Here is a 14,378-nt window from a genome sequence, read left to right as displayed (position 1 = left end):
GGCCCAAAGCATAGGACATAATTATGGTTTAGACAATTTATTAATTGTTAACGCAGATCTCGAGTAAGTGGCCTAAAAAAAAAGACGGATTCCTAAGCTTTGTTCCATCTCTAAGTCAGGCCAGGGAGTATTATATAGTATGATCTCTCATGTGACAATTTTAAGGAGGCTTGACCAACAAATGAAGGTAAAGCATAGTTCTGAATTCGCCCAATATGGTTACAATTGCAAAGTAGTGAAAATCTATCATACTTTGAGACGCATTGTAATTTTTTTAAATAATTTTGATAACATTTATTTCTATAACCATCTCAATCCATTTGCAACTACTCATTTTTCCTGCAAATATTTTGGGACATGGTTGTCATAAAATTCATCTATAAGGACTTAAATATCATTCTAAGAAAAAAACAAAGAATTTTTTTATATAAAAAAATTTAGGTAAATTGGTTTTAAGAGTTCATCAAAACCAAGACATTCCTCTAGATTTATAAAGCATTTACAGTAGTACTTACAAATCGCCTACAATACAATTTTCATATAGCAGCAGGACTGGAACTCATAACCTTGAGAACTATGACTTAATTCTTTTCCATTAGGATCAACACAGAGAACCAATAAAACTCAAGACACTAGCAATGGCGGCGGCGGCGGCGGCTGTTATAGAGTTCTTGGTGCGGGATGTGGGCCTGAGACCAGCACCTGACGGCCCAAGTAATATAAGTGAGCCGAGATAACCCAATTTTGGTGGGCTCCCATAAACAAATCACTGGACCATATATTCAATGGAGCATGGAATAAAATAAGATTTCTTCCAGAATTTTCTGTTCAGGAAATTGTCGCCGCCTCAAATTTGTTCTTCATTTGCGGTTCAAGGAGTTTCTTGAAGCTCAAGTTGGGAATGGCATGCTTACCAGAGCCTGTGATCTGCATGACTTATTCATGTATAAATATCTCCCTTTCCTTCCTACTTTCCAAAATTTTCTGCTTCTGCAAGTTCTACCGCAGCACTCTGGAACTTCATAAATCAGCTTTATTTTCATAGAGCCATCAGGATCTCCTTTCCTACAAAGCGTGCTTCTTGGTTGGATTCATTGCGAGAGTTTCCGGGATATAACGATGGTAACTTTTCTTTTCTCTAGTTTTTTTCCCTTCGGTTTTCTGTTTCCTGAGAACAAGGTATTTGGTGACAGAAGTTTCGCATGTTCTTGAATGCTAAAATTAGATAAAAGCTTGAGAGATGGGCGTCTATCGTTTTTAAATAATGGCTCGTCATTTGCATAATCCTACGAAATAAGCTGTCTTTTTAACTTGGTTTTCAATTGGTTATGGATTTCGAATGTCTAAGATGGTGGCTTGGAAATCTCAGGTTCATTATGAGTTGGCGTGATGGAATGTATAGGTTGTGGTATTAACTCGGGTTGTTGCACAGAGAAAAAGTGAGCCCTAGAAACAGATTAATTTTCCGAAGAATTGTGTCTTTACTGTTCTGAAAATAATTTGCTAAATATGCGAAGTAAATATTTCCTAATATTCCGTCAGACTGTTTATTGGTTCTAGCGGCTTCAGTGTTATTTAGAATATATTACCCCTTTCACTCATATGTATATCTAGTATTCAGTATTCTCTAAATCTTGTTTTCCCATAGAAAAAGGGGGGGGGGGGGGAAACCTGAAATCGTTGTCCCCTTCCATGAACTACGGAGTTTGTAGATGGTCGGAACCATAATAATAATGTGTTTATGCATCATTCTGATGTGCAAATGGCGGGTTACAGCAATGCAATGAGAACAATTGACCTGCCTCAATTTTTTCTTTGACATAAATAGTAATTATACTGATAGAACCTGATTACTTTCATGGGTGCTATATCGAACTATTCAAGTTTTGGGCTTCATCATTGATTCAATTTTTATGTTTTGAGCCACACCTAACTCTAATATGAAACTTCCATTTATGACAAATATTGTTGATTTTGGCTGCACTTGTTTTTTCTTTTCGATAATCACCAGATGAATATGTCAATGAGGCAGGGACCACAGGAGCTTGTTCGTTTAGCAGAACTTTTGCATGATTGGCCACCTGAAACTAAGAAGTTGCTTGACTGCGCTTTAATTTATATAACTTAAACATGTATGCTTTATATTGCTATTTATATGAACAGTAGTGGCTTAATTTAATTTAGCATTTGGGCTTGGCATGTCGTGCTAAAACCCTGTCTCAAAAGTAGGAGAGAGCAAACCAACTTCTATGACCTAAGTGTGTAGTGTGCACCCACTGATTTTAATCTTTTCCCTATTCGAATTCCAAATTCAAATTTCATGGTTTTAATGATGTTGATTAGGTCATTGCAGGCATTTTTTTTTTCCTTCGAGCTTTGCCAAAGAATGGAAATGGGAGCCATTTCATTTTCGTCTCTTTACTTTGTTTTTGTTTTTAGGGTTGGGGATGTCCTATGGTTTACCTTTTGCTAAGTTTTTTTTGCCATAAATTTAGGTGAATGATACAGTTTTATAGTTTTAGCAGTCAACGAACTTTTAGTTGTGTTTAAAAATAAGATGAACTTTTTTTAACTATTAATAAAACTGTGCTGAAAAAAGAAACTGACATTGATATTCAACTTAGGCTTGCTAAGTTTTCTATCGAATACTTCATGTCATTTATTTCATATTGATATATAACACTAAATGGTTCATTCTATTTCTTAAGTGTGTCCTACTGATTTTAATCTTTTCCTTATTCAAATTCCAAATTCAAATTCCATGGTTTTAATGACGTTGATTAGATAATTGCGGCATTTTTTTCCCTTCCAACTGTACCAAAGTATAGAAATGGCGGCCATTTCATTTTCGTCTCTTTACTTTGTTTTTGTTTTTAGAGTTGGGGATGTTTTACTTTTTCCTAAGTTTTTTTGCCATAAAACTCAGGTGAATGATACTTTATAGTTTTAGCAGTCAACAAAGTTTTAGTTGTATTTAAAAATAAGATGAATTTTTTTTTCAACTATTAATAAGACTCTGCTGAAAAAAGAAACTGATATTGATATTCAACGTAGGTTTGCTAAGTTTTCAATCAAATGCCTCATGTCATTTATTTCCTCTTGATATGTAACACTAAATGGTTCATTCTAAAAGTAGTTTGCACATCCATATAAATTTTATCGAATTGATTTGTTAGAATTGCTATAATGAAAAGAAACTACTGATTACACTTTAGTAAATCATCACAATACCATTATTTGTTTATAACTAGACAGATTGCTGTGCTGACACTATGGGAAGTCAATGCTAGTTCTTCTCTTAAAAGAGGCACAAGATCTTAATTATTCCTTATGCGTTGAGCTTGACACCTTTTTGCTCAGTTATAGTATTATTATGATTTTTTCCGTTCATGTGTGATCTTATGAATGAATAACCTCTATATTGTGCCACTTCTATAGGCATCTCCTCTGGTCCTGGGTACTAGTGTGGCAGCTGCTGCGTTGGGGGGAAGATATTTGATTAGTAAATGGCAAGCATTCAAAGCTTGGCCTAAAACTCCACGGGCCCGAAGATTTTATCCTGGTGGTTTTGAGAAGGTTATGACTAAACGGGAGGCAGCATTGATTCTGGGAGTCAGGTATATTTTCGTCTGCATAGACTATTCATGATAACCCACTTAGTAACTGGACTATTTATTTATAAAATAAAACTCAGGTTCAGTTGCTTATATCCATGTGTTTAAATTTTTCAATCCCATTTATTATTTTGCTATTATTGGTTGTTGAAATGCGTGTGTTCACTTGTAAATTCATTTATAAATACTTGTTAATTTTTCTATCAACTCTTGTATTGTAAATTAGGATTTGTAAATTTTCGCACGGATCTTATTATTTTGCCATTGCTAGTTATAAATATGTGTGTACACTTATAAATTGACTTATAAACTTAAGTTTTGTCCTTATTTATATTATGTGAACTTTTTTCTGGAGCGGCCCTGAATTTGTCAAATATGTACAATTAACTGGCGGTGTGCATAATTGTTTTTAAAACAAATGTTTTTGTCTGAAAAATATTGAACTGTCCCCCCCCCCCCCAAAAAAAAAACTGTGTGTATTTAGAGCCAACTGACATTGAAGCTCAAATTAATTAACACTTCAGGGAGAGAACGGTGATGGAGAAGATTAAGGAGGCTCACAGGAGAGTGATGATGGCAAATCATCCTGATGCTGGCGGGAGCCATTACCTTGCCTCAAAGATAAATGAAGCCAAGGACGTACTGATGGGGAAGTCAAGAGGTGGAACCTCAGCATTTTAGATTTTACACACCACAGAGTCTCTGATAGAAGTGTGTTATATCTTATTGAGCAGATGGGTGATGGGTGAAATTTTGACCAGTCTTGAGTATGCAGTTGGTCTGGCAAGCATGCTTTCTTCTTCTCCAATCATATTTTGATAATCTATTTTATTTTGCTTCATAGTCTAGGGTGATATGACAGGAGCAAAAAAACTTGGTTCCATATTGCCTTCTCATTTCTCACCAACTTGGAGTACAAGTTCGAAAGCAAGAACTATAAAAGCAATAAAATTTTTCAACCAGTTTCTAACTGATCATCTTTGAATCAGACAAGCACAAATGCTCTGCTCCGGAAAAAATTGTGGTTGAATTTTTTTTATCCTCATTGCTAAAATTTTCTTTTCGCCAGGGGTAGTAGTCCTGGTGATCTTCCCCTAAATTCGTTGTTCATGGTTCTGTTTGATTCCAATGAAGCCAATTGATGTTCTTCCCTAAAAGATTAGTTCGTTGGGATTTGTTGATATTAAATGAATGGGATTTCGACGGAAAAAAAATGTTTCTACTTTCTAAAAGGACTCAGATTACATGTATAAGAGCAGGGTCATGGAGCCATAATAACACTTCTCTGGGGGATCAAGATGAGTGGAGATCTCTCCGTCTTTTTTGAATCAGAGATTTGATATTTTATAACTATTATTATAATATTACTACCTCCGGTCTTTAATATAAGATTCTGTTTGATTTTTATTTTGATTCTAAATATAAGACTCTAATCCATTTTGTCTCTTATATTTATACTTTTTTTTTTCAAAATAGCCCTTTTAACAATAATAGTTCTAGTCAATACACTTGATTAGTAAGAATATTTTAGGAAAGACAACATTTATTTAGGATAAATAACTAACTCAACTGATTTCTTTAATCTCCTCAAATTAATCAACTGGCTCTTATAATTAGAATCAGAGGTAGTATATAATAAATATAGACAAAGTTAAGCTATTATAATTCATTAACTGTATATTTGTATTAAAATATTTTTTTCCACTCTTTTAGTTTTAAACGGTTGAAATTAAAATTTAATGGTTTATAAATTTATTTATATATTTTTAGTTATTTAATATTGTAATCCTAATCCCGATCGATCGCTCAATATCACTAATATTGAAAATTTGGATTGAACGCCTTATTGGCCAAGTTGCTTTCGTCTTGCACTCCCTCTGATCTCTCTCTGTCTTCGTGTCATTTGCTTTGAACGGCGACGACGTCTTTGCCAATCCCGACGTTTTGTCTGAGAGTTCCTTTTTTGTTTTTGTTTTAACCAAATGTAAATTTAGAACTTGCTCTTAATATCAATGCTGTCATTCTCTTAAAATTCCAGTCTAGCAGACAAACGAAGTCCACGTTGGTGATAGCGATCGGCTACCTTCCCCATTGGAAATGATGATCCAGCATGAAGGGACCATTCACAGAAATCTTTGGTCCCACTTGATAGAAAGCATTAAGAATTATATACAGGATTGGACTGAGATTGAGAACAGTGCTCAATATAAGTGATTTTTGTTATTTGAGATTATCTAAATTCATATATATGGGATTGGAGAATGTCATTTTTTTCCTATAGTATATCAATCTCAAATAGTAAGTAATTTCTCATATTAAGTATTTTTTAAAAAGCTTTTCTTCATCCCAATCTCAATCTCATCTCTCATTCTCAATATTTGGTAACAGATGAAACCTTAGAAACTAAACTGATGGTGATTATTGAATAATTATGCACTGTGTCGCAAATTTACAAAGACTAATGTGCCGGTAAGTTTATAAAGTAAGGAGTTTGATTGATAGGACACTGACTGGCGAGGACCCCTCCTTATCTCCAGGACCCCTCCTCATCTCTTGACTCTTCATTGCCCGGCCTTGCGTGATTTCCCAGCTCTCAAGCTGTACCACGACATTTGAATTCCAAGAACCCGTTTACGATGGAACGTAAACGCGCCACAGAAGAGTCTTCCAAGGCATCCCACTCTGACTTCCTCGCCAAGAAGCGTTACTCGCCTCCTCCCTGGGCAACCCATCTCAATCCTTTGCCTTCCCATGTATTTTCCCTTGCCCATGTAAGTATATTCACTCTATCTTTTTATTTGCTTCTCATTTCCCTTTTCTCCCCCTATAAAGTATAGATCAACTTGTTGTATCGAGTCAAAATTCAAAGATTAAATTATTAAAATCATAAGAACTAAGATAGATGGCAAATGAAACTATATAGGCCTAGTTATACTGAATCAAAACCTAATAGGCTGAACTATATCTAATCAAAGTTATAACATTTTAAATTATTGAAATCATAAGGATAGAATCATATCAAATCAAAATTCAGATATTGAGTTTCAATTAAATCAAAGCTATACAGACCATCTTGCATTGAGTTAAAATTCAAATATTAAATTTTAATTGAGTTAAAAAAACTACAAGTAATTTTTTTTTTAAACTTAGTTTGGAATCCTACTAAAAATAAATTTCTCTCCTTGGTATAAGCTACCCACTCCAATTCACAAATGGAATCTTCCTGATTTGCCAAGCAACACGGAGGTGTGGCTCAAGGTACGCGCCCTATCCATGCTTATCTTTTAATGTTGTTGGGGTGAAAGGCACCAGTTCAGAGTTTGTTCCGTTTAAATTATTTATTAATTATTACTACTTTCAGTCTTTAATATAAAAACTAACAAATTAATTTGAGTAGATTAAGAAAATTAGTTAAATTAGTTATTTGTAATAAATATGTATCGTTTTTTTTAAAATACCCTTATTAATCAAGTGTATTACCTAAAATTACTATTTGACGAAACTTTTAACATTTATAACTATTACAATGATTATCTTAAAAAAATAAACAATATGAGAGATAAGTAGATTAGTGTCTTATATTTAAGACCAAATTGAAAGTCAAACTAGCTCTTACATCAAAGAATAAAGGTAATATATTGTTGCGTGCTCATTATTCATCTATTTTGTTTTAATTTTGTTAATTATCTACTACATCTGGTCTTTAATATAAGAGCTAGTTGACTAATTTGAGTAGATTAAGAAAGTTTGTTAAGCTAGCTATTTCTAATAAATAGGTGTTATTTTTCTAGAATACCTTTACTAATAATATGTATTAGCTAGAATTACCATTGAATAAATTTTTTATATGTGCAATTACTACAAGGACTATTCTGAAATAAATAAATAAATATGAGAGACAAAGTAGATTGAGGTTTTATATTTACAATCAAATTTAAAGTCAAACTAGCTCTTATATGAAGAATAGGAGGTCATCAATTTAAATGTTATACCAAAATTTTTAAGGGGATAATTTTGAAAATTATTTTAAAAATAGATGAGGATAATATGTAAAAATAAAAACGAAACAATAAACACTTTAAATGCTTTTTTTTTTGCCACGAAATGATTTGTTATAGAAAAACAACAAAATGGTAGGAAAACTAGGAAAAAAACCGTGAAAATTGTGAAATTGCATGTCAGGTATTTTGTTAAAAATTTATTGTTATTTGCAAGTCAATATACAAATATTGTAATAGGTCCTGATTTGTGATTTTATAATTTCTATGGTCTGTTTTTATGATTTTTTTTTTTCAAAATGGGTGAAGTTACTTCTTGAATAAGATATGCAAAAAAAATTTTTACAAACAAAATCTTGTATCTCGTATAGGAAAAAAATATTTACATGTTATATAAAAAAACCCGACAGGTTGGATCGAATGGCATGAGTCATTCCAGTTTAACCACGAGTGTTGAGTTTGAGATGTGGGAATACAGCACCCTAATCTTAATGGTTCCTATTATATTTCTAATACGGATTAGTTTGGGCCTATTGAGTTTCCCGTGATATAAGGGCTGGCTCAGGATACGGACGCACCACGGAAAAAAAAACGACACTTAGGTCCCCATGTTGTCTAATTGCACTAAACTCCCATACCCAAATGAGGATCGATGAAAGACCAAAAGTTAACAAATCAATTTGCATACAGCTTAACGTTAGGGTTACAGAGATTTCAAACCATGAGACAGCTGAAGAGAACCAACCATGAGAAATGGCAAAAGGCATACCCATCAAATGGCTTTTTAAAAAAAGAAAAAGAAAAATTAGTACTACTCCGGTCCTTAATATAGGACCCAATTGTTAAGTTGGTTTTGATCCTAAATATAAGACCCATTTCTCATATTTATCAGTTTTCTCTAAAGTACCCCTATGGACCTCCCTCAACTATAATCAAGTAGAAGAGGGAGAGGAGGTATTAAGAAAGATGATTATGGTATTTTAGGAAAAACGTGTCACAATTTTTATAATTAACTAACTTACCTAACTTTCTTAATCTAATCAAATTAGTTAAATGGGGTCTTATATTAAGGACTGGAGGAGTATCATTTATACGTTTTTTTATTTTAATTTTTAATTAACTTTCCCAAAGTCTCACTTATCCCTTTATATCTTCTACTCTTATTATAAGAGTTAATTGACTACTTTGAATAAATTAAAAATATTTGTTAAATTAGCTATTTTTAATAATTAGGTGTTGTTTTTGTTAAAATATCTTTACTAATGATATATATTGGCTAAAATTATAACATGTGTAATTATTATAAGGATTATTTTTTTTAAAAATAAATAAATATGTCTCAGTTTTATACTTAGAACTAAATTAAATATCAAACTAATTCTATTAAATACATGTAGTATTGTTTTGCATGTTTATGATAATAAGCACCTGTGAAGAGGAGGAAAATTTCTGACAGGGAGGACGGAAGTACGTCAACCCCAGGGCATGGGCGCGCATTCTGTCACCACCCAATCGTTAAAACTATGGCATTGCAATTTGCACTTTTCAAATATGTTCGTCGCTCGGGCCTGCCTTCTATCTCTTCTTTTCTTCATATTTTCTTCCGCTTCATCTATTTGGTTTTTATGGTTCTATACATTGAAACTGACACTCACAGAATGCGAGCAAAAACATCTAGAGATTATTCTGGTGATATGGTTTGATAATGTGGTTGTGTTATCCAGGATTATTTGTGAACTGGCCTGTTTTGATCAATAGTTTGCATGATATTCGATTATATGATCTTTGATAGGAAACTGATGGACCAGATTATTAGAATCTCATTTGATGTTACTGTGTACGTATCATGGATTTTAACTGTTTCTGCGTACGTTGTACAGATAATCTCTTCATTCATTCACTTGCGATCCTTTTTCTTTCTTGGATAAATGTTCAATCTGGATGTTTTTTTTCGCGAGTCCGGTCCTTAACTAACGGAAAAACTTTTCCGAATATAGCGTGAGGACCTTGCAGGAACGGAACTGGGCGGAAACAAGGTCAGAAAATTGGAATTCTTGATGGCAGACGCCGTAGCACAAGGTGCAGACTGTGTTATTACAACCGGATTCATCCAAAGCTGCCATTGTTGTGCTACTGCTGTTGCTGCAAAGTATTTGAATCTGGACTCTTATTTAATACTGATCACTTCTAAGGTTCTTTTTTTGTTCTTTGATTCAGTTCAATAACAATTTGCTTCATTAACAAGGTTTCCTTGTCATCTTTAATATCCTATTAATTGAGTCTTCATTTATTTTCAGGTCCTTGTTGACCAAGATCCTGGACTGACAGGCAACCTCTTGGTCAATCGTATGATAGGAGCTCACATTGAAGTTGTATCGGTGGAAGAATTTTTAGCATTTGGCAATGAGGTGAGAATATTGGCCCTTTAATTAGTACCAAATATGTGTACGTGCGTGTGCTCACAATGGTAGTCTGTGAATGAACTACATTTTTCTCAAGATATTAATTTTACTGATTCTAGCATATACGGTGGATAGGTTTGTTCCTTCCAAGTAATATTTTGTTTCTTTTCTGGCGACCTCAATATATATTGTAATCAAAGCAATATGTGTGATTACTTTGTGCAGTGCCTGTAGCAAAAGAAACATCGTCACAATGTTGAGCGTTTCATGAATGTAGATGGTAGAGTGATTTCTAATATACTTGAAAAGCAACTAACAGGACGTTTAACAGAGACTTCATTGTTACTACATAGCTGACTTCATTATTTAGTACAACAGCTGCAAAAACTGCCCCTTTTAAGGATTTTTTAATTGATGAAGAAGGATGAAGAAATATTTCCCCTACACTTTACTCCTTTTGACCCTGCCTGTGTTTATGCTGCTACTCTTTAGTGTAACTTTTCATAGAACCGTTTCATCAAGACACTGGTAGCAAGTATCTTTTTCCTGTTTCATAAATACCTTTCAATAATATTTGCTGGTTGCTTTTGCTCATTTGTCATGCATTCCTCTAATTTCTGGTAGCATTGGATTTCATCATCATTTGTTTGTTTTCCAAAAAGAGAGAAAGAAAGGAAATTGGCTGTTGGATAGCACCTATTGGCTTTGTACTTTACTAACCAATGAAGAGAAATTCATTTTGGTGGATTGATTTGTGATCCATATGTATATTGCAGACAATACCATTGTTTATCGAATAATTTTGTATTCTTGTAGACACTTACCAATATTCTAAAACAGAAGCTGATAAAGGAAGGGAGGAGGCCATACGTTATTCCTGTGGGGGGAACAAACTCTTTAGGAACATGGTAAGACTATAACTTATTGTCTTCCATTTTCTTCTTTTGTACGAACTTATTTCCTTAATTGCCATATCTGGCATGAAAATTATTCTGATCAGAGCAAGGCAATATTGACTATATTTCTTGTTAAATTACCCTTCATTAAGGAAAGGAATATTTAATATTTGTTATGATAAGGCTTCTTGTAAAAAGATTATATAACTTGTTTGGTTTATGCAAATTTTTATCATACGTATATTCTCATATTTATGATTGTGTTTGGTTCCCCAATAGCTGATATTAGCAAGAAAAAGTACGTAAAAATTCCTTTTGAAATAACAAATTTCACATCAATCCCCAATGTGCTAAGTAGTTTGAATTGCACGATGCTCCATGTCTTGAAATTTCCACATTATATTATCTCTATTCAGGGGCTATATTGAGGCAATTCGGGAGATTGAACAGCAGATTCAGAGTGGGCCTGACAATATTAAGTTTGATGATATTGTTGTAGCATGTAGCAGGTTATTCTCTACTTCCTTGATATATCATTTACTTAGTTACAGCAATTTTCTCTCATAGGACTCTATCTACATTGAAGTAGGCTTTTATTACATTGCTCTAGGATATTCTAATGAGCCTCAACTTGATATAGTCAAGTGACTGATTCTATTTTTCTTCCCACCAATATTGGGAGTGTCATTCCCATGGGGCTAATAGATCAGAAGCTCCATTCCTACGTCATTTAGATCAGGATGATATTGCAATTGTATGCAAAGTTCATGGTAGGCAAGTGTAATAATTTCTCTGCAGAATTGTATGCAGTAGTCACTGTGTCAACTTACAACCAAATTTCCTGGAGAAATTGATTTAAGTTGTATTGTGATTCATGCTTAGATCAATCTGTGTTTCAATAGTACATGACACGTTAAACCATAGTTACATTTTATATGTATTCATTTTCCAGCGGGGGCACAGCTGCTGGTCTGTCATTGGGATCATCATTGAGTTCATTGAAAGCTAGAGTATGCCTTCCTTTGACAAGACTCTCACATTTCAAGTTATTGCACGCCGTGCACACTAATTTATGTTCACGCCACGGTTTTAGGTACACGCATTCTCTGTTTTTAAAGACCCTGAGTATTTCTACGACTTTATTCAAGGCTTACTTGATGGACTTGAAGCTGGTGTTAACTCGCGTGATATTGTTGAAGTACACAATGTGAGTCTCTTCTTAGTTGTTGCGTTGTATGATTTTTGTTTTGTTTTTAAGTTAATGGAAAAGCTAGCATAAGTTGATTCATTATTTAGGGATGCCAATATAATTGTTTCAATATTCTAGCCTGCGAAAAGAGATTCACTTCACAGAGATGTCAAGAGCACAAGAAAAGTTATTGGAAAACAAGAGAATATCAGGGAAAATGATGAGATGTGGTAAGACGAAAAATAATATGTATAATTGCAGCATAGTGTGTTTTAATTAGTTCAAATATGTACAATGAATATAGGGATTTTAGTGAGTTCAGAATTGACTTTCTTGTGAAGAGGGGTCGACTCTGTCATAATTTAGATATCAATAATCTAACTCCTAGAGATCTTTGAGTAAAAATTCATGAGAAGTGTAATCTAAAATATAAATAAATATGATGTGGAAAATTAAGTGGGTAAGTATGCTTATCAATTGATAATGAAAGTTAAACTAAATTTCTTATGTTTTTGATAGTCCAAAGGTCTTGGCTATGCAATTAACACCTCAGAGGAGCTTAATTTATTGAAAGAAATCGCTGTGACCACTGGCGTAATTCTTCACCCATCATACAGGTATCTATCATCATGATTTCATTAACTTCCTCCATGTTCGGGTTCAGCTATTTCAAACTAATAAATTGACCTATAAGATTGTATACAATTATTAGCTCCCCATTTACTAGACTAAGAGCTGGAAAATCATATCATACTTGCTCATCTTTTTTAGACTTGCAAAGTTTGTATGGTTGCTTTCTTGCTAAAATGGCTTGAGCATTATGAAGGAAGGTAAACAACTAGGCATATGACTCAATGCTTTGTTGCGCTATATGGGGATAATATGTGAGAGAGTTTTTGTCTCGTAAAGTATAAAAGTGATTAAAAAAGGTGACTTTGGGAATATCCAAATAGCCTCTAAAAGCTGTCATGGAACGGATAGAAGATTCTCTTACATGACACTCATTATCTTAAGTGCCACTATACTAGCCGACCAAACACAGACACCTCATCTCGGATGTCTCTTTAACATCAAAGATACCGAACGAAGACAAAACTACTCTAGTATACTAATCACCCTCCATTCATTCATTCATTTTATGGCCTTTATATTTATCTTCTATGGATAGAAATAAATAATTGGTAACTGAATGTTTAGTATAGTATTGAATGTGAAATCTGCTGATTTTACTCAACTGGTATATATATCTTGATTAATACCCTTTCAGCGGAAAAGCTGTCTACAGAATGTTGAGAGACATGTCTGAGAATCCAAAGAAGTGGGAAGGGAGAAAGATCCTTTTCATTCATACTGGTGGCCTCCTAGGCTTGTTTGAAAAGATGGATGAATTGGCTTCACTGGTAGGGAATTGGCATCGAATGGATGTTCATGAATCTGTTCCTCCGCATGACGGCATTTGAAAGATTTTCTGGACAAGAGACCACAACTTTGCATTACTAGAATCAGCAGCTGTGTGGTGTTTTTTCCCAGTTGCATCCATTACTTAATTTTGCTTGTGGTGCGTCCAATACCTTAATATTACTTTTCTAGTACTTTCTAATATCCTACTATTATTTATAATACATTCAGTGCCCTAACTCATAAATAAGAGTTAAGTGTTTGATACTACTCAGAAACTCAAAAGAGATGTTACGATGGCATAATGTCTGTGACCAGTTTTCTTATATTATCTGAGACGTAATATATGCTCATAACTTACGGGGATATCCTTGAAGATAATGAAAATTGTACATGAACTCTTCACAAAAGAAGTGTGCTCTGCAAATTATTTTTCATATTTTAGAGATTGAGTTGATATTTAATTGATCAATAATAAATAAGTTAAATAAACATGGGTTAAGATGCATCCAACATCTTGAAGTATTTTCTTGGATGCATCTAGTATTTAAAAGTATTTTATGGTGCATCCAACATTTCAAAATATTTTTTAAATACATTCAGTACTCAAAAATATTTTTTGACATATCTAGGATCAAGGCCAAAAAAAAATTCAGGATGCTTGACACACCTAAAATTTTTTTCAGGGTGTAGGATGTAACTTGACCCAATAAATATTAATAATTAGAATACTTACTGTTTGATCCAATTAAATTATATGTTAATATGAGGGTCATTAATTCAAACGCAGGAGGAAAATGTTATTTTAATTATTTTAATCATATTGATAGCAAATTGTTGGCTACCAAAAAAGCATTTAAAGTCAGTTTTTTTGGTCTGAA

The 14,378-nt window shown here is 33.5% G+C and overlaps 1 protein-coding gene and 1 pseudogene across 1 annotated transcript; both read left to right on the top strand.

Annotated features, from left to right (window-relative positions):
* Nucleotides 1-2,830: 2,830 nt before the first annotated feature.
* Nucleotides 2,831-4,323, top strand: LOC114760446 (mitochondrial import inner membrane translocase subunit TIM14-3-like). Its single transcript, XM_028949701.1, has 3 exons — nt 2,831-2,926; nt 3,439-3,617; nt 4,139-4,323. Exons 1-3 carry the CDS (start codon nt 2,831-2,833, stop codon nt 4,293-4,295), a joined length of 432 nt encoding a protein of 143 aa, XP_028805534.1. The 3' UTR covers nt 4,296-4,323.
* A 1,927-nt stretch (nt 4,324-6,250) lies between these two features.
* Nucleotides 6,251-13,797, top strand: LOC114760444 (bifunctional D-cysteine desulfhydrase/1-aminocyclopropane-1-carboxylate deaminase, mitochondrial-like; annotated as a pseudogene).
* The last annotated feature ends 581 nt before the right edge of the window (nt 13,798-14,378 follow it).

This window comes from Neltuma alba, unplaced genomic scaffold, assembly GCF_004799145.2.
Source record: "Neltuma alba isolate B1F8T4 unplaced genomic scaffold, ASM479914v2 tig00010979_pilon, whole genome shotgun sequence".
In the NCBI taxonomy this organism is placed as follows: Eukaryota; Viridiplantae; Streptophyta; class Magnoliopsida; order Fabales; family Fabaceae; genus Neltuma; species Neltuma alba.
Note: the sequence above shows the minus strand (reverse complement) of the source record. Positions and strands in the feature narration are given on the sequence as shown.